At 27.7% G+C, this 25,294-nt stretch overlaps 2 protein-coding genes across 3 annotated transcripts in view; both read right to left on the reverse strand.

Annotated features, from left to right (window-relative positions):
* Positions 1–1,699: 1,699 nt before the first annotated feature.
* Positions 1,700–8,035, reverse strand: LOC111632787 (zinc finger SWIM domain-containing protein 8-like). Its single transcript, XM_023377315.1, has 3 exons — positions 8,013–8,035; positions 5,766–6,351; positions 1,700–1,996 (listed from the first exon to the last, which is right to left on the reverse strand). The coding sequence occupies exons 1-3, from the start codon at positions 8,033–8,035 to the stop codon at positions 1,799–1,801; spliced, it is 807 nt and encodes a 268-aa protein (XP_023233083.1). The 3' UTR covers positions 1,700–1,798.
* Positions 8,036–9,295: 1,260 nt separating this feature from the next.
* The window catches only part of LOC111632797 (poly [ADP-ribose] polymerase 4-like), a 38,233-nt gene continuing 22,234 nt past the window's right edge, over positions 9,296–25,294 (reverse strand). For both annotated transcript variants that reach the window (XM_023377327.1, XM_023377326.1), the window contains exons 15-26: positions 25,107–25,265; positions 24,345–24,464; positions 24,111–24,242; positions 22,019–22,205; positions 18,836–19,091; positions 18,641–18,746; positions 15,956–16,129; positions 14,743–14,823; positions 14,348–14,530; positions 14,147–14,276; positions 11,477–11,562; positions 9,296–9,877 (exon numbers count right to left, since the gene is read on the reverse strand). In XM_023377327.1, the coding sequence (XP_023233095.1) occupies positions 9,704–9,877; positions 11,477–11,562; positions 14,147–14,276; positions 14,348–14,530; positions 14,743–14,823; positions 15,956–16,129; positions 18,641–18,746; positions 18,836–19,091; positions 22,019–22,205; positions 24,111–24,242; positions 24,345–24,464; positions 25,107–25,265 (1,788 nt within the window). In that variant the 3' untranslated portion in view covers positions 9,296–9,703. The remainder of the gene's footprint in view (positions 9,878–11,476; positions 11,563–14,146; positions 14,277–14,347; positions 14,531–14,742; positions 14,824–15,955; positions 16,130–18,640; positions 18,747–18,835; positions 19,092–22,018; positions 22,206–24,110; positions 24,243–24,344; positions 24,465–25,106; positions 25,266–25,294) is intronic.

Raw genomic sequence — 25,294 nt, forward strand, 5'->3', positions numbered from 1 at the left:
CAAATTTCCATGTTGCCCCACCAAACCACCTCTAGTGTTTGGGGTGCTCAATGTTGCACAGATGGATCATAATCTGACAAGAATTTTCATTTAATGTTTTTTGTAGAAAAGGGCTGGCAGAATTACAATTTAATAAAAAGTAAAATGCATCTGGATACAAGTCCAATTTTGCTTGCCATGTCCAATCACCAGGAACAACTATTTCCATTCTACTTTCCATTCTACATTCAAAGGTTGTCTCTGCAATGGAAATAGTTGTTCCTGGTGAATGGTCATGGCAAGCAAAATTGGACTTGTATCCAGATGTATTTTAATTTTTATTAAATTTTCATTTAATGTTCATTTTTTCTTTCTTTATTAACCAACTTGTATTGATTTATGGAGTTTTTTAAATATACTAAAACCTGTCTATGGCGACCACCCACGGTTCCTTCAAAAAGTGGTGTTTTAGACAGGTGGTCTTGTAATAACATATTTCCGTATGTATTTTATGCACTTTTTAGCCATTTCTACTAAAAAGCAAAACTCGAGGTGAGCAAAAATAAGTGAAATTTTTCAATGATAGAGCTATATTGGTATTGAATTTTATTCTTATCTGATAACCTGATTTACAGGAGTCATCGTGATATTATAAGACAGATTTAATGCCAATATTTTAAAGATTAATACAATACTCGTATTTTCTCGATTATAATGCACACTTTCTTTTTTCCGTCTTAATTAATTCGACTCAGTTCTTTTTGTTCACTCCTCGCGCTTGTATATCGATGATGTAATACATGTAGTATTACGTCATCGATATACAAGCGCGTCCTATCTCTGCATCACTTTGGTTTTGGTTTTCATTAGTTTAATCTTATTTTAACTTTAAAAATACTGTATTTTTTAATATTTAATATTTTTCTTAAGTACAATAAGAAAAATTATTAATTAATAATAAAACAATTTTATTATTTTTTTCTCATTATACGATTTCATTACATTCCATGATTGTCATTGCAGAATCAAAAAAAGGAAGGTTGCCTGTAAAACAGATTTTTGCATTAACGCATTTACTGTTTTTTGAATATTTTGCGTGCAAAAATTACTTGGATATTATTTTTCTAAAAATATCGTGGAAATAAGATAGGTTGATACAGAAACTATTTATCGCACATGCACTGTATATAAGCTTAAAAAAAAAAAATAATAAATAATAATAATAAATAAATAAATAAAATAAATTTTATCAAACAATGAGATCAGCCAATTAATTGTATCGTGTACAATATTTTATACCCTTAAGGAACATACTGTAGGTCTACGGTAAAATAAATTTAGTTTTCCCACAGTTAAATTTCGCCGCTAATTGCTGTTGTGATAACTTTAATATGATCTTCTAACAACAGCACTTTGCATTTCTTTCGTTTTTCGGACATTTTCCAACAAATTGAAATGAATGTTCTTTGTTGCTAGACCAATTTATTAACACTTGCACCTAATTTCAAGGGTGGGACAATGGTCGAACAATAGTTTAGACCAGATATATTTGCGGAAGTGGTCACTTATTACAGTTGTTGTATATTGTTTTGGACCAAAAATTGATGCCCGTGGTTGTGTTACACAGGTAGTTGTTTAATACAGCTAACTTATACAAAGACTCTATGGATAAACTATGCAGTTTTCACTGTATATGAGATTGTTAGCTATTGGGTTGAGTGTATTCTAACCTAACCATATGTAATCCAGCATCCTACAAGTCCCAATGATGCTGGATTAGTGATGGTCAATCTGTAATTATTGGAAACAGTCAATAATTTTACTTACCTAATTTTTTGGCTACATTCAAGAGCCATTTAACATCCTCTCCATAAGGTGGGTTTCTAGCATATTTTGCTTGTGGTCTATCATCGTGCACTCTGCGGGCAAGTGTTTCCATAGCTAGCATGCCCACTCGATAAGCAGCAAGTAAATAACCCATCTGCTGCTGATTGAGTTGTGAAATGGGATTTTGTATCTATAAAATAAAATATGCTTTATTTTCTATTACAAAGTAGACTAAATTAATAAACCATAAAACAAGTTAAATTAATATTATGTAAAAACAATGCAAACAGCATTTAATAGAATAACAAACTTTTCAGTTATAAGTTTATTGTCTTATATTTGTAAATATTATTGTAATTAATGAATCTTTATTTAATATATTACCATTTTAAATGAATTCCAAAGTGAAGCTAACATGTATTTAAAGCAAACAATATATATATATATAAAATTGAATTCATGTCCATCTTTTTTTCTGTCCATTTGTTCAAGTATCACATGAACAGTTGAACCAATTTGTATAAACATTCATATATATATCAGGATAGTCCTGAAAAGGATACAGGCTACTTTTGAATTCATACCTGTCTGTCTATCTATCACATGAGAATGGCTGAATCCTTCTCAGGCTATAGAATGTATTTAGGGTAAATTTTGATGTAAGATTGTTTTTAATTGGTTCTATTATAAGCACATATTCCTTTTTCATATATACATTTTTATATGAGTATATTGCCTTTACTTAATATATCATTTTTCCAATTGAAGCCAGATATCTCAGCTAGTTACATAATAAAATTATCAAAATTTGTCTAAGTACTGAAACTAGAATTTTTAGAAATAATTTCATGTAAAAACTGCATAAAAATTATTAATTCATCTAGTTTTTGTGTAGAAACTGAATAAATTTTATTATTTCTTTATCATTTCCATTTAAAAATGAAGACAATGATCAAATCAATGGCAAGCAGTTTAAAGAAATAAGCAGATGCTAATCTTATTGAAAATACAAACAAAACCGGAAAAAAAGAACATTTTCAAAAGTTGCTGAACATTCAGCAAATTCTTTAAAAAAGTGTAATTTAGCACCAAGATATTTAATGTATCTATTATGAAAACATAATAGCAAATTTTCAGATAATTCTTTTAAAGTTAAATCGTTCTATTGTTGAAATGTTAAAATTTCAAGAACAATTTTAAAATATTTGTTTATGGAAGTCAACAGACACAAAACCTTTTGATTTTAATCTTAAAGTGAAGTTTACATTGCTGAAACAACTGATAATCATCTATGTTTTGTTTCCTTACAGCAGTTTATATTTTTAGTCTTCCAAGTGTCAATCGCTGGTTAATGTCATGCCAATATTAGTTGTATGGTGCCACTTCTATCTGCAGTTGTTATTAGAAAATAGTAGTTTTAACTGTTTCTGCCAAATATTTGTATTGTATTATAATTATTATTTATCATCATCATTAATTAAATTTGCTTACTTTTTATACTTTATGATCTTTTCAATTTTTTGATATCATATTCTGTAATGTTAACCATATGGTGGCATTTTGTAGTGGCTTAGAAAATACAGAGCAGAAATATTAACTATTTTCAATCAAGAAAATTATTAACATTCCTACCCTGTACAAATTTCTAATTGTAAACATTATTTCAACTTGAATTTTATCACAGTTAGTGGCAAGCTATACTTGCTTACTTAATATAAGCCTAAATAGGTCCAGGCTTTACTTTCTTAGTTGTATTATGCATGATGAAACTTCCAAGAAATAGAAATGAATGGCTGGATAGTCAAAAGATTAAGACAGCATTTTCCAACCTTTTCCTAATAGTGGCAATTCAACTTTATAATTTTTTTTGCTACACCCCTACATCTTTATCAATATAGAGTTCTTGTTGTTTTAGTACTTTTAGTAATATATGTAAGAAGTGTTATTGCACTCACACTTCTCAACATTATATTTTGCATTGCAAGATCCACCAATGGATGAATGAATTACACCAGTGAACATGGGTAATTGGTCATGGGTTTGCATCTCACCAATAAGCTGGCCACGTGGCATTTTCTTGGGTTTCTTCAAATGTCTAACAACTAATACAGGCCAGTTTCCCCCAAAAAAGTTCTCTCAGGAGACATCCTTCCCCTTGGCAGATCATCCATGTGTTGTATCGCCTTTTTTTCCATCAATACATTTTGTGGTACACCCCCTAAGTGTGTGCACCTTGATTGAAAGCTGTAGGAATAAGCTTTCAGACTACAGTTCTGGAAAATCTGGAAGTAAATCCAGATTAATTAAAAACTACAGGCCTTTTTTAGGAGATTCTGTCCCTGATACATAATCAAGTATAAAATAGAAAAAGATTTTATGTCACATCAAATGGAACTCTAACTGCAAAAATATAAATGTAAGTAATTGGACTCTATTGACTGTGTTGAAACAATAAATGTAATCAGAGAAGAAGATGAGAAAGCAAATCAACTGTCCACAATAATAGCTTACATGTAGTATTGGAGAGGGAGATCTTTGAGAAATCTGAGTCAAGGGCAGAGACAAGTAAGAGTGTCATGTCTGAACATTCAGATAAGCAACAAGCAGCAATGATAGAGAGTCATCTCTATTGTTGCTACTCCTCTCCATGAACTAACCCAGAGAGTTAAGTGACTAATCAAGATAAATTTAATGATTAGAACAAGTCCTCTCATCATATGCTGAATCATCTCCTAACAGAATGAGTAATTATTTATTGTGAGATTGTCACAATGCCAGGCTGCAATTTTTAATCATATTTTTAATTAATTTAATTTAAAATATATGTTCTCCACTTCAAATTAGTAGTATTTTGCCCCTGTACATCATACTTTCCCTTTAACTATAGAGTTGTGCTGATCATCTATTAACTGCTTTTGGGGATGCACTCACATGTTATGCACCAATAAAGACACAATGTAAAATATATATAACTCCTCATGTAAATAAACTTGTTTTAAAAGAGAAATTCAAAGGTTAGTCACATGTCTCCCCTTTCTCTAACAGTCATACACTTTCCCACAAAAAAGAGTTAATATCCCCATGTGTGTTTCAAGTTTGTCAGTTCTCCTGAAGAAAAAACTGATCAGAATCAGACATCCTAATATTAACCTAAGTAACAATTGTTTATCTGATCACAATATGGTGAAAGGCTACACAAGCTCATTTATTTTAGTAGTAAATTTAGTAAGAAATTTACTTTATCTTTTCATATTCTTTTGTGTTTTGTTTTACCATCTTATAACAAATCCTTTCACTGCAGAATGAAAAATTTTGCATGTCTTCAATTCTGTGATAGAGAAGCTAAAAATGATAATTTTATCATCCTGTTGCTCATTCTACAAAGCATGAAAATCAGATTGCTGGAGTATCATTGTCAACAATAAAAAAGATTTGCTGAAAAGCAGACAGTAGAAGAGCAAAATTTTACTTCACCAATAAAGCATTCAAAGAGAAACATTCTGGAAACAATGGTATTAGATAGCATTGATTGTGATATGATTAGAGAAATACCCATGGTTTCTATGTCAAAGAGAAGAAAGTCCAGTCAATTTCTAAATTACTACCTGTCTTAAAACAAAAGATCAATTTTCCTGGAAAAGATGTACCACTTAAAAAGTATTTTCTTCTTTCAAAAACAGCCCTTCTACATAAATATTCCCTTCCATGTTTGAAAAAGCCCAACCTCTATTTTACAAATAAACCAAATTTAGTTTGTGCATGCCTACTTGTGCTGAGGGCCACAGCAAAATTGGCCAAATGATAACCATATACATTATTATACAATGTTTACACACACACACACACACTTATTTACATTTAATCTTATTATATCAATATAATAATATAAAATTTATATAAATTATATATTTAATATTTATCAAAAGATAAAATTAGCTTAAACAAACTAAAAGTCATACCTGTTGTTGTTGAGATGGTATTGCTGGAGTTGGTGGCGATTGTGTAGCCATAACAGCATGACCACCCAGAGGTAAAACAGATTGAGCTCTAGATACCGGAACTCCAACTACTTGGTTGGTATATAATCCAGGTGTAGAATGACGAAGATGAGTTGTACTTGTAGCACTTGGAGTATAATAAGATAAATTAGTAAGAGCACCATATGGATATGCTGCCGGAGATGGAACATAAGCTGCATGTAAAGGCATTGGTGAATGTGGAAATGGAGTTACACTTTGCATATAACCATATGGTGCTGTTGGATATGCTAATGTATAAGTGACAGGTGGACATGCTAATTGTGGTATAACTTGAACAGATGGAGCTGTGGTAATGACGCCTTCGACTTGGCCAACGTGAAGATTGTGAGTGGCTATTGTGCCATGATCTGTTCTTGCAGATGAAACCACATCTGTCAAATTTTCTGATTCTATGGTATTTGATACAGTTTCTGATAATCCATCATTATGGCGATCTTCCAGACTTTCTTCATATAATTCATACCTGAAAATTACATAAAGAATGTGAATAAGTAAAGCAATAATCCTACAAAAATTAAATATATACAACTAGAGTCAAGAATAAAATTATAATTTGCTAAAAAATTCATGAGAGATGCCAACAAAAATTGTGAAATAATATACAGTGAAATGTCATTTTCTTTTCCCACACATCTAGTATATGAATTTACATGTTAAATCAAACTAGTTAATGCAAACAGGGTTTGATATGGTACTTTCATAAATTCTGAATTATTAATTTTCTGTTACATAAAATAATTACACTTATCAAACTAATCAGAAACTTTCTATAAAGCATGGGAATCATCATATGACTAAAAATGAACATCATGTAATGTGACAGGGGTGGTAGCTACCAGACAGCATGTATAACCTATACATTGTAACTGCCATTTAAACCTGATTTTTTTCAAACTTTATTTCTTGTTTTATTTGATTGCTGATGGATTTCTCCAATTAGCTAACATACAATAAATAAATGGATTTTTGAGTAATTAATTTAAAATAAAATTATAATCCAATTCCATTGCAATCTAAATCTAGATCCAAAAATGTTTCTACTTTACTTAAACTTTCTTTAAAGTAGCCACATTTTCTTCTCAACAGTTTGAAAATAACATTAAGTCTTATAGAAGTTGCTGATATTTTCAAACTAAAATTTGTTTGAACAAAAATATTTTGAGGATTTATAACAACTTCAATTACTTAGCATTAAATAATACAATCACTTAATATTAGTCATATACATTTATTTTTAATGTTCCAATTTGGAGAACTGCTGTACACACACTAAGTTAATTTTGCAGTACATAATTTATTTTTCAAATGTTATATTGTAAACGAAATAATAAAGTAAGCAAAATTTGAATATTTTCATTGATTTTTATTTCAAAACCTTTGGAAATATAGTGAACAAACCTCTTAAATGTGACTGCCAGATTGCCTAGCGATTAAGACATTGGCATATCATTCTGGTGGACCCAGAAATAAATCTGGGCAAGTCGAGAAACCCCTGGGAATTTTTTGAGGGTAGTCTGTCCCAGATATGTTGGACCTCATCCCCCACCACCTGGCTGTCTCATTGCAGACAACAAGAGAGATGGCAGATGGCAAGAGAGAATTTTTGTTCTTAACTTTTAATTTTGAATTATATTCTACTCGATGTTAAATTCTATTCTGTTAGAAAAAAAAAAACATTTTGATTTTAAACTTCAATTCTGTTCTGTATGTATGTTGGCTAGAGAATGGCATAATGTATGCCAAAAACATTTGCAATTAAATATATACATAACTTCTATGTTTTTGTCTTTTAATCTAAAAATATTTTAAGCTCAAATACAAAATTCATTCTCACATAATGCATCCACCTTTCTATATTTATATTGTCTATTGAGCAAATGTATTATGAATTATTTAAATTGACTGTTATGAAAATTTCTGTCCAATGTATCTGTAGAATTACAAAAAGATTGTTGTTGTTATAATAATTAAAAGAACTCTATAATTTCATGAATTGGTATATGCCGAACTTAAAGTTGTGTGTATGTTTTGATTGAATTACAGTGCAACCCTGATTTACAAGCATACTTTTTTCCCAAAAGCCTATCATAAATCAAAAACCTCATAAATAAATAGAAATTTATTTTCTAAGAAACAAAGATAATATATTGAAGCATCTCTACTTACTTTGTAGGTTGAACACTGATCATTATATAAAGAAGTCAGCCTTTAACACTTATGACTGATTTGGCAACAAGACATTTGTCTTGCAAAATGTTTTTTTGCAAGACAAATGTCTTGTTGCCAAATCAATCAACTATAGAATGATATTTATCATATAAATAAACCAATCGTCATCAAAGATTAGCTTCTTTAAATGTATAGTGTATGGTATTCAGTGTATAATGAAGAATTGTGTCATTGCATAAGGATGAACTATTTTACATTGACTTCTAACAAAAATTGCATTTAAAGATTTTACTATAAAAGATTATTATTACAACGTACCCTGTATTTTCTTTTTATTTATTGATACTGAGAATAAATATTAAAAAATAATATGCATAACTTTCATGTAAATGAAAACTATTATATTAGAAGAGTAAAATGCTAATAAATACTCCAATGACATAACTTGCTTTGTAATTTAAGTTTAATTTTAACAACTTGTCAAAAGAATTATATTTTTAACATTGTTCTCAACCTCCTTCATCTAGCCGTGTGTGCACAAGTTGGTTGCACACTGGCATGTCGGTGTACCACTAAAGATGCTTTTATATGAACGAAATGCAATGTTAAAGATCTACAGTATTTTTGCATAAAAATAAGCAAATAATATTAAAATATAAACAGAAAATCAGCATTTTAAAATGAATTTCTGAATATTTATAGTATATGTACAATAAGTTTATGGCACATCAATTCATATCCACTGTACTAAATCATTCTTCTACAATCTAATCCATTAAAATTTTTCTATTTTTACATAAATTAAATAAGCCACACCCTTCTTCATTGCTAATTTAAAATTTATAGCTAAAAATATATTATGTTTATTTTAATTGCATCAAACCAGCCTTTAGTTTCATTTGTAATTATTTATAGTTATAAATAATTAAAATCAAAAACATTTAATTAACTTAATTCAGTATACAAAACACTTTATGTACCAAAAGTTAAATTACTCAGAATTATGCTTTGATGCAATGTATTCTGTTGCAATATAATGTTGCGTAACTTTTACTTTAATGTAAAATGTTTCAATTGTCCATTAACATAAATAAATTTAATACATTATTAAGAAAATAATATTAACCATACTCTATTTATTTTAAGATGAAATAACTTAAATGTATTTAATATTTGGAGGAAATTCAATTTCCATTTGACTTGATATATTGAGTTTATACTTGATATAATTAGAAGAGCTTATTTTCTGTAACTTGTAGTTAACTTTTACCATCTTTGATGATTTTGGCAATATAATTTACATTAGATTACTGGATCTCTCTCATATGTTTAATTATTTGGACATGTGTCAATGACTATATTTTAAATTATAAATCAATACAGCTACAGCTAAATTTAGACTTGCTTTGGTCCTAACTTATAACACATAGGAAGCCCTTTACCCCACTCACTAAGCAACAATAAATTTAAAAGTTTGAAGCCTTAAAACTGTAACCTAATAATGAAAGGTCAAGGGCATAACTTGTTTAATTCATATGTGAATCTGGTTCTTCTTGTTTCACATTAAAATGTCTGCATTTAAAACCTCCACTAACAAAGAACCACAAGATTCCAAAATTTTCTTCAAAACCACTACAGTTGTCTTCTCAAGGTTAATACAAACCTATTTTCGTCTTTTAATAATTTCATTAGACAAGAGATACGTCTGAAGCTAACTCACCATCTCTGATCATTCCGAGTGCTAGACATTTCTGTAAGCGGCAATACTGACACCTATTTCTGTTTACTTTATCAACAATACAATTTTTCTGTTCCATGCAATAATAATTTACTTGTTTAGATTGGCTCCTCCTGAAGAAACCCTAAAGGAAAACTTTAATATTAAAGAGTTTAACTAATCACATTAACATGATTAATTTTTATATATTATGTAACTATATATAAAAGTATGGAACAGATAATGTTAAGCTGGGTATCAACATGAGCGATTTCATCACATCAAGTCAGCATATAATCATGTGACGTCCATGCAAACCACATCACCAATATCCACTACACTTCATTTATACATTGACTGGTAGAAGGAACAGAGAATAAATCAAAGATGAATGATGGTGAAAACAATCTTAGTGACACATGTGTTGCTAAGATCACACCTGTTGTAGAAAAACAAGGAACAAAAGCAAAACATCAATTTATTATTTTTATCACTTTTCATCTTTATTTTTTCCATCCCTTTTATCACATGTTTCAGGAAAATTGTAAACCAGTATTAATTTCTCAGTTGCAGCATCTATGCACCGAGCCATTTTGTAGAATATGATATGAAACCACTCGACGATAATTACTCATCAATTGGCTGCATCTGATTCATGTGATGAAAAAGGACATCTAGCTCAAGTATCTAAATCATGATTTAGATATTCATTTATTTTAAATCATTTGTGCACAGTGCCAAAAGCATTTAAATTCCTCATGTGGATAGTCAGCTGTATATATATAATATGATACTAGGATATTGCATAACTTTGTTGTATCATAAAAGAATTGAGGTGGAGCCAGAAAGAAAGAAGCGATTCCTGCACTTATTAGGCACAGAAGAGGTGATCCTTGTACCTGATAAGTGCAAAGGTCATGTGTTCACATTTGTCACCACAAAGAAACTAACCTTATACCTGCCGGTCATGGGAGAGATGATCCTTGCACTGGCCAGGTATGGAGAGACAATCCTTGCACTTGCTGACACAAAGTGGCAATCTATGGCAACTGCTTTGTTCTTAAGAATGTTTTGTTTTTCATGTCTATTTTTTGTTAGGTGCACATAATACTGTTTTTTTATTTTTTTCCCCTAAAATCCATTAGATGTGCTCAATTGCAACAGGGAGCACATTGTCACATCGATCCCATTGTATATTGAAAATAAAGTCATAGACACCTATTTTTTGCATTTAAATAGATCCTCATTACAATTAATGAAAAATGGGACAATTTTGACAAAACTATGCCATCAGATTTTGAGAACAAGCTCAATTCTATAAGTCCATAGATGATGTGCTACCAACCATGGGGCATCACCCGACAAAGTCATGTAATTTTTGTGATATTGCTCTGTCACACATGAGAAAGAAAGTCATGGATCCCCACTTTTGTAACATTTTTAAATTCCTCATCACAATAAATGGAAAATGGCAAAATTTTATCAAAATCCACATATCAAAGCCACATAGAAGAGGCTTTGCTAATGCTCCACCTCAATTATAGATATGGTAGATAAGGTAACATATTTTGCTAACAAAACAAAATAATAACAAATTAATTTAAATTAAAAAATCTAGAGAATGCTCTTGTTGAATTATTCTTAAAAAATACTCCTGAATTTACAGCTTTATTATTAATATATCACATAAATTAAATAATATTGTGTTCAAATGAACTTGAAATTACTCTACATCAATACATACCTTACAACTCTCGCATACTATAACACCGTAATGCATACCTGATGACTCATCACCACAAACCTTACAACAAACATTTTCAATTTGAGCTATAAAAATATGAAATTATTGCATTACATTTTGTACAAATGTGACTTTGATATGTTTTACTGCTTAGGCTCATTAATTCAGTTATTGACTTAAACTACAGTCTCAATCATAAAAGGCAAAAACATGCAAATTAAGAGATATGTTTAGACCTTGCCCACAGTTTCAAGAAATGAAAAATTCTGTAAAAACGTGAAATAGTTATTATTCAGTAAGTGCAAAAGTTCTCCATAACCAATGTCACATGTTATAGTTTAAGATGAATTAAAAAAAAATTATTATTAATATTATAAAAGTTTAATCAGAGAATAAGTGGAAATTTAAATCCCAATATTCATATTACTGAGGTCCCATAAGATTTAACAGAGCTGAAAAATTCATATCCACCCAAATATTTTGTATTTTGATATATTTAGACACATACCATTGTTATAATTGTATTACATATGGCCTTTATGAGTAATAGACTAAACTATATAAGGTTTCTCTATAAAATTTGCTCAATAACATCTTTTTCAGAATGTTAAGTGGCACATACCTGTACTAATAAGAACAAAATAAAGTGCATAAGATAATGATATTTAATAAAATATATGTAGAATTATAACAATCATTTTCATTATTACCTGATCCAAAAACTACTATATTAAAATAACAATTGTGTGGAAGATTTTTGAGACATAGAACAGCTGTCTTCAAAGCATCTGCAAATAATTTCCCTTGCATAGAATTTGATGCATCTAATGCAATAATTATCTCAGGATGAGGATTTGTAACTGCTTCAAATTCTGGATAAAATGTCAACATGCAAACCTGTTTAAAAAAAATCTATATTAATAATAAATTGATAAATATTTGTGTTACCTGAAATAAAATCATAAAAATTAATTATAACAAGGTTCCACAGTCAAAAAATGATATTAAATTATACATNATCTATATTTTTAAAAATATTTATCATCAAAAATTGTTATTGACCAAGGCAAAAATCTATGAAGCTTATATGTAAATATAAAAAGAAATTAATATTGCCATTTAAAGTACTGCGAGTATATATATACTTGCAATTGTTAAATCTCATGTTCCCTAAAAAATATTAATCACCAAATTTATTATATGAGAAGTCAGTAATAAGATTACAAACACTTATCACCACATTCAAATGTGTCCCAAAATTCTGCTTAACTGATCTGCAAAAGTCTTAATTGCTGTCACAGTCATACTGCAGTGTATCTTACTTTTATCACATCTCTGCTTGAAAAAGATTCATCTACCAAGTGTTTTTTAAATGTCTAAAAAAATGGTAATCAATCAGTTTCATATCTGGGCTTCAAGATCCTTTTTTTGGACCTTAGAAGAACATTTAGATGGAGAATATTTTTCAAGTGATGAAGAGATTCAAGAACATGTACTACAGTGATTCTGCCAGCAATTAACAGACTTTTATGTGTCAAAATTTCAAAAGCTGGTGAAATGCTGGGACAAGTGTATTAATATTTATAGCTATTCTACTGAAAAATTAATGTGTCAGAAATTGTCTTGCTTATTTTTTCATAAGTAACCTAATTACTAAATTCTACTTTTGAAAAGTGTCCAAGTTACAATCCTCACAATCTTACTTTATACATGTATATATTTTATTAAATTTTAATATCAAATCTTTATTATAAGATTAAAAATTACTGCTTAAGAGATGTTTAGATTTATTTTGTATTCAGATATTCATGTTTATAATACTAATTCAAAACTGGGTATATACTTGAATTAAAAACTCTAAAAACCTATAATCCAGCAATTTTTTTTATATGTGCAAACATCTTGAGCAGGTGGCAATATGTAAGGCCACCCATAATAACACCGCTATTAATTTTCACAACATTGAATCCTTCCCCACAGCATGGAAATCTTTCTTCAAACTATAAATCTTACTACTCTCCTTCCTCTTTCTCTCATCTTACATCACCTCCCCTCTGCACATGTGTATGGCAATCCTATATTGTTTCAGCAGCTGGGGATTAGTTTGCCTGATGATGCCTGTTCAATGCAGGCAAAAACGTTTGCACATATTATAAAAAATTACTGCATTACAGGATTTTAGAGTTGCTAATATTCATGTTTAGTTTCAAAAATAACTTCTGGTTTGTTTTTCTTTTTAACTGTCTCTAAGAGCATTTATCCATTTATATCAAAATTCTTGGTAATTACATTCAATATTTTACTTCTCATACAAATACTGTTTTAAAAAATTGATAACATTTCCTTCCAACACTTTTTCATCATTAACAAAAATTAAAATATTGCATCATCATTTTAATTATATTTCAGATAATGTTTCTCATTTCAGATTTATAATATAAAGTTTATAAAACTATTTTTAAAAATATGCTTGATATTTACTCTTACAAACTTTATATTATAATTTATTTGGATGTAAATCTATTCATTACAAACTTATTAAATATCAAAATTGGCAATTTCCAGTATCAAAAATAAGGAGCTACTATCTTATACTGACCTGTCTTTAATTCAAAATTATTTAAATATTAAATTAATGTCTAGTTTTTACATATGGTATACTTAACTAACCTTCAGATTTAGGAGTAATAGCCATTTCATTTTCATCTTCAAAACTCATATACAGTAGGTTATCAACATCAATCTCTTCCAATAAATTAAATTTTAGAATGGAACCATCAAATGACGAAGAATCTTCTTCCTAGAAATAAGTTAAAAATTAGATCATAAAAAATCTAAATTACAAGAAATTTTTATTTTAAATTCACTGACTTCTGTTCTTTTCTCAACAGCAATAAAACTAGTAAGAGATGTAACCAAGTTAAATTGTTTACTAAATTCAATTATTTTCTCTCTATTGGATTTTTTTTCTAGCAATTGATCAACTCTGTCATCAGCAAGTAGACCATCTTCCCAATCTCGAATAATGGATCGAGCAGCTAATTTATGTAACATCTATAATAAAAATTGTAAAGTATAAAAATACATACTTTAATTGAATATTTCTAATAAGATAATATTAGTAATCTTTCTTTTCTGTTTGTATGTTATTAATTATGTTGAAATATATTAACATTTGAATCTAGAGCGTAAATTCATTCAGTTTAAGAATTAGCAAACAAACACATTTTAAATTCACCCAATAATTGAAAAGTATTTAGACTTACAATTCCTTCAGTGGCATTTAATTCAGAGGCATATAATACTGTTTCAAATTCTTGTCCTTCAATGTCTGCCTTCAACTTTACCTAGAAAATAAATTTTATAGTTTTTTTTTGCACTGTGAAAAAGTATAAAATTACAAAAGTAATAAATTTAAATATTTTAGTTCAACATATAAACTTGGAATAGGCACACATTGTTGTGCTAAAGATTATTACTATTATTATTGTGTTAGTGGAGTATACCCTATATGTGTAAATATCAGTGCCTAGTATTATGCTAAACCAAAGTCAAGACAACTACAGAAAACAAATGTTTCATTTACATGCTGTTTGTACATGTATCTGTGTTAAGAATTTTCTCATTATATGACATATGTTAAGTATGGTAGCTTTTTGTAGAATGATGTATGTCTGTTGTGAAGACACAGTGTTTCAAGACATATATTATATGTGATATGACATCTATACAAGAAATTAAAGATAGAATTCATCTTACTTGTATCATCCTGCACTGACAAATATTATATTCATTAAGTTACATTCATTTGTGCTTTCTGTGGTATTTAAACCTGTAATTTCATAAATATTTCTTAAAATAAAATTATGAGTATTTTAAATTAATTCTGTGTACATAGTTTCATTAGTCACAATTGTTGTTTTTATGTTTTTATTGATACATGTTGTGCAGTACATGTATTCATGTGTAACTGTTTTTGAAGTAGTAAGTGTCTGATCTTCTGATGATCTAATGTTCTGTACATTGATGTAACTGCTGTGCAACTTAATGTTTGATATGTTCAAGCATTGTTTATGAAATAAGGATGTTGTGTACAATTGTTCTTTTCTGATCAACAATCCTCTGCTCTGTAACAATGAGGTTGAGTATCTTTGTGTGAATTTGTCACATTTGTCTGTCTGTATGCTATCATGTCTGTTTTGAGTTTTGTAATATTATAGTAGATATAAATGATGAATTCATCCATTTCTTGTGTCCATTTCATCTGTTGTTATGGTTTGTTTTTCAGCCTTAGTGATCAGTGGCTGGATTGTCACTGAAGCATGTTGGCTGGTTTGGTGTGTTATCATTGTGTTTGAGTGAGCTGGTGAATGTGTTTGTGTTGTTATTTATTATTATTTATTTATTATAAAAGTAATATTCTAGATAAATAAAACATAACATTTTAAAATCATGTATTTAATTCATAAATATACTTACAAAACTAACACCTTCTGGACAAAATCCATAAATAATTTGCCTACATCCATTGAATATACTCATTATTTGTTTAGGTGTCTGAATCACTACTTCATTTCCATCATAACTGTTCTGCCATTCAATTCTTACATTTGTTAGAGATGCTTGAGTTGTTCTCATAATTTGTTTTTGTACCTTAAAATTAATACATTTTATTATTAATGTTAAATTAATAAAAAAAGTAATAAAACAGAGATATTCTAAACCAAATTCTAAAAACCAATATTCTAGAAGATTAGTAGAACAATCGTACAGACCAAATAATCTCATGTATTATCAAAAAACATCCTTTAATTCTACAAAATCATATCTAGTTATAATTGCTATATATTTTAATTTCACTCTTCATACTCCTTTTTTATCAATTATATGTCAAATAAATGTAATTTAATAAATAAAATATTTATCAGTAGATGATGCAAGTAAAATGAATTTTATCTTTAATTTCATTTTATCTTAACGATATCTTATAGAGTCATTAATATTTGAAAACAGTTGAGATTTACATTTATATATATTATTAAAAAAAAAAAATGTTCATACAGAAATCACTAGAATGCTAGCTACTCATACATCTGATTATCAAAAAGACATCATACATGCCAAACAACAGAATTAGGTGTATTATATCAAGTTCCTTTGAGCCCATTTGACATGCTTTGAAATTGTTACTTGTATGCAGGAACTCCAAAATAGTACACATTTAGGAAACTTCATATTTTAAAACAATCACAATCATTTGACAGCGAGTCTTTTCAACCATTGGACCACTCTTATTAAACTTTTCAAGTAAATTGGATTTGTATGATTTTTGCTAGAGCATTTTTCCCAACAATGGACTAATTACACTGGATTAATCACAGAACAGAATGATGCCAAGACATGTAATTTGCAGATTAATTCTATGTATTTTACTGATTTTTCTATGATTTGTAAGCATATTTATACACTAGTAATTTCATAATAAAAATCTTGCAACTTATATAGAATGTAGGTGTGTGAGGGATGTTTCAGATGGGTATTTTGTAAATTCTATTAGAGTATATAGGTACTATAAATACATTATGATTTCATCAATTTTTCTGGAGGTTATATTGAATTGTACAAATTTTCATTCAAGTTTTATGCTCTGTTTAAACTGATCTTGTTTGATGAAGTTTTGTCACATGTGTGTACATGTGAGGTTTTTATTATGAAATTACTAGTATCTATACATATTCCTACAAATCCTAAAAAAGGATCTATGCATTAAGACTGAAGATGAACCTGTCATGTCCAAAATATAATTTGTAAAGTAAATACACAGAATTACTCTGCAAATTACGCGTCTTGAGGTCATTCTGTTCAGTGTTTAATCCAGTGTGATAAGTCCATCTTTGGGAAAAGTGAGCTAGCACAAAATGTAATACAAAACAAGACAACAGACAAAAAGTGATCAGAATAATAAATTTGGTTTGTTCACAATATAGCAAATATAAAATTTTATATACATATTTTTATATTGTTTTAATTATTTTAAATTTAAAATTGTTATTCTAAATGCATGTTCCAAAAAAAATCTAACATCTTTTGTATTTACATCCCGATGCTCTTACTCCATTTTTGTTCTAGTTGATTGAAGATGATAACTCAATGAAAAGTTGTAAAATTATAGTGATAATATTTAAGTGTATTCAATAATTTTTAACACCATAAGACAGTTAAACATACTTTAACTAATATTTTGGAATGTGGTATTTCATATCATTCATTTTACAATATTCCTTTTTTATAATTTTATAATATATAAAAATATAAAATTTTATAATTTAATACAATCAAACCTCTGAATAACATCCACTGATGAAAACACAAAAAATGTCCATTATTAGACATTTGACTGTATTAAATTGATTTATAGATTAAAAATAAACATTAAATTCAGAATTAATTTTGAAAGTAACTTCAAACATAAAAATTGTAAAATCAGTTAAAATGTTAAAATATATTCATAGATTGTTATAAAAAGAACAGTAAATTTTATAATTATCAAATGTAGTTATAAATACATATTAATTTTTGAATATATATTAAAATTGATTGTTTTAAAGTTCTACATAAATAAATATTTTTCATTAAAGTTATTTAAAGTTTTAATGAATCTAAAGATACAAGTGAATGTTGTCTCTCAATGAAAACAAATTATGAACAAGCAGAAAACATATTATTATTAACTAGATTACTGCAAACCATTTTTGAATCTGATTGAATATAATTACTTCACACAGTATAATATTACTTTTATATTCTTTAATGCTGTATAACAGAAATAAATCAACTTTAAGTTAAAGAAACTTTAACAATTGAAGATAAGCTGTGAGTAAATTTAATTAATATTTAATAACCAAATGTTAATAATCATTATTTACTTAATAACTAATCATAAGGCAACTCATTCAATTTGCTTTCACATAAATTCATATCTTTATTGTAATTCATAGTAATAGAATGAACAATACTACTCTGAATTAAAGTAAAATATCTTACCTAAATGATCAAAGTTAATAATTTAATTATTCTTTTCACAAATTTTAAAAATAACAAAATAAATCATAAATATTAAGATTAATAAATTCAGATTTTCTTTATGCCAAATATTATATTTACCATATTCTTCCAGTTTTCTAAATTTAAAGTATCTAAACATTCGTACACACCTCCACTTTTATTAGCAATTTGTTGCAATGTATGTTTGTTGATATAAGTAGTTGAACTATAAAAAACAGCAAAGAGTTAGTAGTATAATAATATAAAAAATTTCACATTACTTACAATGATGATAAAATTTCAAATAGTTCTTACCTTAAACCTATTGTAAATATCCTCACTTTGTTGCTATAAGATTTGATACTTTTAAATATTATCCTTTCATTATTAACATCACCATCACTCAAAAGAATTATATTCTTTATGCCTTTTCCAGCAGTTAATTGATAATATTTTAAAACTCTTGAAAATTCTGTATTACCTAATAATGTAACCTGTTTCAGGAAATTCATAGCTTTTTGCACATTTTTTGAATTGCATATTTGACTTGATGGAAATAACTCATGAAACACTATCAAAAAGAAATAATATTTAAATATAAAAATAAAGAATATAAGACTTCTGGTAAATCAAATTTTAGTATTGTATTACTTTTATTATTTAATTAAATAAAAATCCAGCAACATTTAAAATTTTGATGGTGCCATATGTTATATTTTATTAGAAAACTTTTATATTTTTAATTATTGTAAAATTGCAAAAAAGCTTAATTTTGAGGGTGGGGACAGGTTTTTATAAAAAATTGTAAATGATAATAACAAATAAAATCGTCATTAAGTCTGATCCTACTGGAGATAAACACAACCGCTTTTATCTCTCTATCCTGTCAACCTTTAACCACAAAAATTTAATAGCATCAATCCCCAATGCATGAACCTCCCTGCAAATTTCAGAAATTTTCGACAAAAAGCACAGGAGTTATTGAGCTTCATAGAAGGTGAAAAAAAATTAGTCCCCCACACAAACATCCATACATACAGGAAAACATCCAAAATTTTTTTGCATTTCTTGATATTTCAAGGTGTCCTGAGTCCAAAAATGTAAAAATCTTAGGGGTCATTTTGACTGATAACCATACTTTCCCTTTTTTATATATAACAGAGCTAGAAAAGTAAAAATTACAAAATAAACCAAACCAAAGACGTCTAATGAAAGGTAATAAAAAATAATGGAAGCATGAATAATTTCTCTGATTAAACTGGATTGATGAAATAAGACAATGCAACACAAGTGATCTGTCAAGGGATGCCCCCAATTTTCTACAGAAAACTGGCCTCTATTTAAGTGTTACACATGTAAAGAAAACCTAGAAAACTCCACATGGCCAGAATGTTGGTAAAATGTGAATAGGGTATCCAACTTTCTTATATTAAACAAGAGGATATTGCACAGATATTGTTAAAGGATTATAAAGGACATTTGTTAGCCAGCAAATATTTATTGACTGACTATAAATCATAAAATAGTAAATAGACTATAAGTAGGGTTTTAAAATCAATGTTAAAATTATTATTAACTGTTGCACAATGCCACCCTAACTAAGTCCCTCAATTTTATTTTCTTGTCTGACTGTAATTAATAGTAGTGTCTTTCTCTTTCTGTTGAGTGATAAAGATGAAACTATTACTTTAAAGTAAGAAAATAAAATATTGGAATGTTGTCTGCCAGTAATATAAAGTAAAATTAAACAAAAACAAACAATTAAGCATATACTTAAAAGAAAAACATTATTGATAAATGGAGGACTAGAGGACAATACAGTTCATTGGAGGACTAGCCACCCAAATAAAAGACAGTTACCAACTGCAGGTGCAAACCCATAACCAACTACATGTTAGATCACTAGTGGGCTAATTTCTTTGATAAATAAATTATGATTTAAAAACAGTAGAGATTTTGTTTTTCATTTAAATCTTTTAAATTCTTGCAATTTATTTGTATGAATGACTTTTTTCAACATTAAGAGTTTATTTACAGTGGAGCGTCATTTATCCGAAAGTCGGTTATCCGAAAAAATTCCAGTTGGCAAATTTAAATTTCCACTAGTGTTGTGGCACTGCAATCTTTGGCTATGTCTTGGGCTACTCAAATATTTTACGTTTTTCATACTAAATTAACTTCTGAAGTATAATTTTTTATTGTTTTTATATTTTTCAATATATTTATTTTGTTTGTACAAAATAAAGAAATAATTTTTAATGATACAATAGCCACGATTATTATTTTAAAAAGTTTACATTAGGCTTAACATCGACAAAAATTCAATGCAAAGTGACACGCAATGGAGAAAAATTTCAGGATGGGATAGGTTAATATATTTTTTCGTACATAATCGGTTATCCGAAAAATAAGTTATCCGAACAACCCCAGTCCCCGATTGATTCAGATAAACGACACTTTACGGTACTTTTGTAATGAGATCATCTGGAATGGTAAAATATGGACACAATTACAACTGTTCAAGAAAAATTCAAATGACTTAATCTGGATTAAATTTTTGAAATTTCCCGATAGTAGATGATACAAAATGATTTCCATTGTACACTGTGGATTTTTCCATATTAGAGATTAGTGAAATATTATTACTATTATTAACATATTTAGAACAGTCCTACAGAAAAGAAAATATTCAAAAAAAGCAAAAAAAAAAAATATTGCATGAATTTCAACTAAACATTTAACAAAAACTTCAATACAATTTGTAAACTTTAAAAGCAGATCAACTTTTTTTTTTTTTTTGAAGTTTTAAAATTTTTGGAAATGCAAAGTAAAAAAATAATAATAAAAACAACACAATGCCTACAAAATGCACATATTGAAACTAAACAAGAATGCATTATAATTGCATCTTTATAATAAACAGAAAAACAGTAGTTGTGACAAAAAAAATATTCATTGTTAATGGGTCAAATGTTTTTAAAGTATTATTGTCATGACTGGGATAAGACTTGATGAAAAATTTATAGATTATGTAATATATCTCTTTATTAAAATAATCATTAATATACAATATGTCTGTACTTAAAGAATTAACATTAAATAGTCTGAAAATTTATTCAAAAATAATTAAAACTATACAATTAAATTTTAACTATAAAAAAGTAGTTAAATACAGGTATGCACTACTTACTTTAGGAACAAATGTTCCATAAGATTATAATGGAGCTGAAAAATTAGTAACAGATTGTATCTTTATGTTAAGTATTTATGTATCTAAACATATCTAATCATTGTCACATTGTCACAATTGTATTACATATGGCCTTTATGAGTAATAGACTAAACTATATAAGGTTTCTCTATAAAATTTGCTCAATAACATCTTTTTCAGAATGTTAAGTGGCACATACCTGTACTAATAAGAACAAAATAAAGTGCATAAGATAATGATATTTAATAAAATATATGTAGAATTATAACAATCATTTTCATTATTACCTGATCCAAAAACTACTATATTAAAATAACAATTGTGTGGAAGATTTTTGAGACATAGAACAGCTGTCTTCAAAGCATCTGCAAATAATTTCCCTTGCATAGAATTTGATGCATCTAATGCAATAATTATCTCAGGATGAGGATTTGTAACTGCTTCAAATTCTGGATAAAATGTCAACATGCAAACCTGTTTAAAAAAAATCTATATTAATAATAAATTGATAAATATTTGTGTTACCTGAAATAAAATCATAAAAATTAATTATAACAAGGTTCCACAGTCAAAAAATGATATTAAATTATACATAGAAAAGCAAATCCAAATTCTGAAAATCTAATATTGATATATATTACAAAAAGTGGCCTATTGTTACTTGCTTCTATGATGAAAGCTCTTATAAAATGAATTATTTGAGATAGAAAATATATAGAATAAAATTATTGTGACATCATTACAATGCTGGGCTGCAATTTTAATCATATTTTTAATTTATTCAGTTTAAAATATATGTAGTAGTTTCTTGCTCTTGTATACCATATTTTTCCTGATAACAACAGTGTCATACTAATCATCGGTCTAGCTCTGTTGTGGAGAAAATTTATTTTATTTATTTATTTCATTAAATTTACATGAAAAGTCTGGATAGACATTTGATTTCTGCCCCCTACAAAAACGTACATCATAAAAACAAACAAAACAAGAAAAATAAATAAAATAAAAAAAAACAGGTAACAAATCTTAAAAAAGATACAGAGCTTTTTTACATTTCAATTTAAAATCAGGGAGGTCAAGATGTAAAAATTCATCAAAATTATTAAGATTTTGCAATATACAGTAGAAGAAAGATTGTTGAGATAGATTTAGATGATAAAAAGGAGTAAAAACGTAAATAAAGGAGTAAAGTTTTCTTGATGGAATTTGGAGTGAAAGCCAATCTTGATAAATAAGACCATTAAAATATTTGTAACATATTAACCAATCAAAATATTTAATTCTCTCAAAGAAAGATGGGAAGCCCCGGCAAATTCTAGCAATATTAAAGTCAACAGTGAAAATCAGATTACACATTTTGTTAAACGTAAAAAGGGAAGGTGCAGCCATTGACCAAATTGGCAGTCCATAATCAATGCAAGATTGAAAATTAGCATTAAAAATCATCCACAATGCTGTTTTATTAAAGACGGGCTTATAAAATCACCATAAAATTCCATGTCAGATAGCCAGGGATCAATATGATTTTTGAAAGTAATTTTTAATTGAAGTTATTAACTTTAGTCCTGACTGGAAGTTCATACATAAATAAATCAGGGCCCATAGTCCTTAGCTTTTCATATCTGATTTTGATTTTCATCTATCTAACTTTGTTCTCAAGATTAAGAGGATGGACAGAGAGACATGAGTGGAATGTGTAGGACTGAAATTTGAAAAATTTCAGACAAATTACTTTAACTTCATAACTGTAGACACTAAAGTAGTTAAATATGATACAGTTTACTAATATATGATTACAATACAAAAGTAAAAGAGATAATAATAATATATGAATAAATATTTTGCATTCAAAAGTTTATGATTAAACTATTATGAACTATGTGACTGAGATAGTTAAATTATTGCTCTGGGAGATCAGAGGATCAAATCCAGACAGTCAAAAAACCCAGGAATTTTTCACAGATAGTCTCTCTCTCTTGTATTTGTTGATCCTGAACTTCACCACATGCCTGCCCTCACTGTGGCCAAATCTATAATGGTTATGAAAAAGGCAGTCTTACTGTTCACAAAAATAAACAAACTTTAAACTGAAATCAATTTAGAGATATTCCTTTATTTCTACTCTATCTTTGCATTATCAACAATTTACTTTATCATATACAAAAAATAGACTGATCATTTTACTAATTTGAAATAAATAGTTTTGGATTAATATTATCAAGACTAATTATAAAATTCTGTATTCTTCACTTAGATTATAAAATCAAAAATAATTTCTGATATTTACTTAATTATAATACATATTTCTATAATTTAAAATTACACTAATATTTACCAAAACAGATATTTGTAAGATTTATTACATATTATTTAACATACCTGTGAGTCTTCTTCAGAATTATTTTCAATCCACATTCTTGGAACATGGACTTCTTTCAAACTTATACATAATGTGAATCCATTACCTAATATTGAATTTTCAAGTTTCACTACAGCTTTTGTTTCTGTTCTCTAGAATTGCAAAGAAATACAATTCATAAATTTTGTATAAATCATATAATAGTTTTAATTTTAAACTTAATAATTTAAGTAATAAGTACATAAAGAATTTACCTTTGTCATAATTTTGTGTGTTGGAGAAGAAATTATATGAATGGGAAAAGGCATGTCTACAGCTATTTTTAGCGAAAATGAACCTCTCATGTCCATTAGATTTACAGATGACATTACATCCTATTTAAAAACAACACTTAATAATAAAATAAATGTTTTATTAAAATTTCATTCAAAAATTTAAAATCATCTTAAATAAACTAAGTATCAAAAATTTTTTTGAAAACCAATTTCATTTTTTATAACTTACATTATTATTTTTTAAAGTATTATTTGGCATTAAATCTAAAATACAAGTATATTGTGCAACATCATGTTTATAATTATTACCACATTTTCTTTGTTTCTATTTACTTATGTTAACGATTAATTTATATTTGATTATAGCAGCTCAGATGAGCATCATTTAAAAAATTGTGCATCTATATTTGTTAGCCATTGCTGTTACAGGTATAAGTATCATCTAAACTAGCAATTTTGTATAAAATCTACACCTTCACAATATATTCTTGGTCTTTCAGTATCAAAGCAATGCATATGACTGTAAAACATTTCATACAACTGACTACAGAATGTTTTTTTTTAACATTTAAAATATTGAATAAGTTGAAAGTATTTATTCAATTTTACATCTTTCAATGCCACATAAGTTTAGATAAACTGCATCAAATTAAGATATTTCCACATAGTTTTAAAATATAGTTTATATAAAACTCATTAGATAATAATTCATATAAAATGATTAAATTAAATTTAATTTACCTGAGTTTCAGTAATCAATTGTGAATGCCAAGGTGCAACAGTACCAGGTATATTAAAATTTATCACCTCATCAATTACAGGCAATTCTATTATATATGTAATTTTAATGATCACTGTAGTTTTAGGAGGAATATTGCCAACACTTACAGTAAATACATTCTGAAAAATAACATAATAATGATATTTTT

Source organism: Centruroides sculpturatus, unplaced genomic scaffold, assembly GCF_000671375.1.
Source record: "Centruroides sculpturatus isolate CEXI.00-Female unplaced genomic scaffold, Cexi_2.0 scaffold840, whole genome shotgun sequence".
In the NCBI taxonomy this organism is placed as follows: Eukaryota; Metazoa; Arthropoda; class Arachnida; order Scorpiones; family Buthidae; genus Centruroides; species Centruroides sculpturatus.

Excerpts from the sequence above, each read along its gene's own strand:
- LOC111632787 (XM_023377315.1), bottom strand. The coding sequence starts at position 8,035 with ATGATCAGTGTTCAACCTACAAA. Across the intron at positions 6,352-8,012 it reads ATCAGTGTTCAACCTACAAA|GATTATTGCTTTACTTATTC; the intron begins GTAAGTAGAGAT and ends TAATTTTTGTAG. Across the intron at positions 1,997-5,765 it reads TACCATCTCAACAACAACAG|ATACAAAATCCCATTTCACA; the intron begins GTATGACTTTTA and ends TTTATTTTATAG.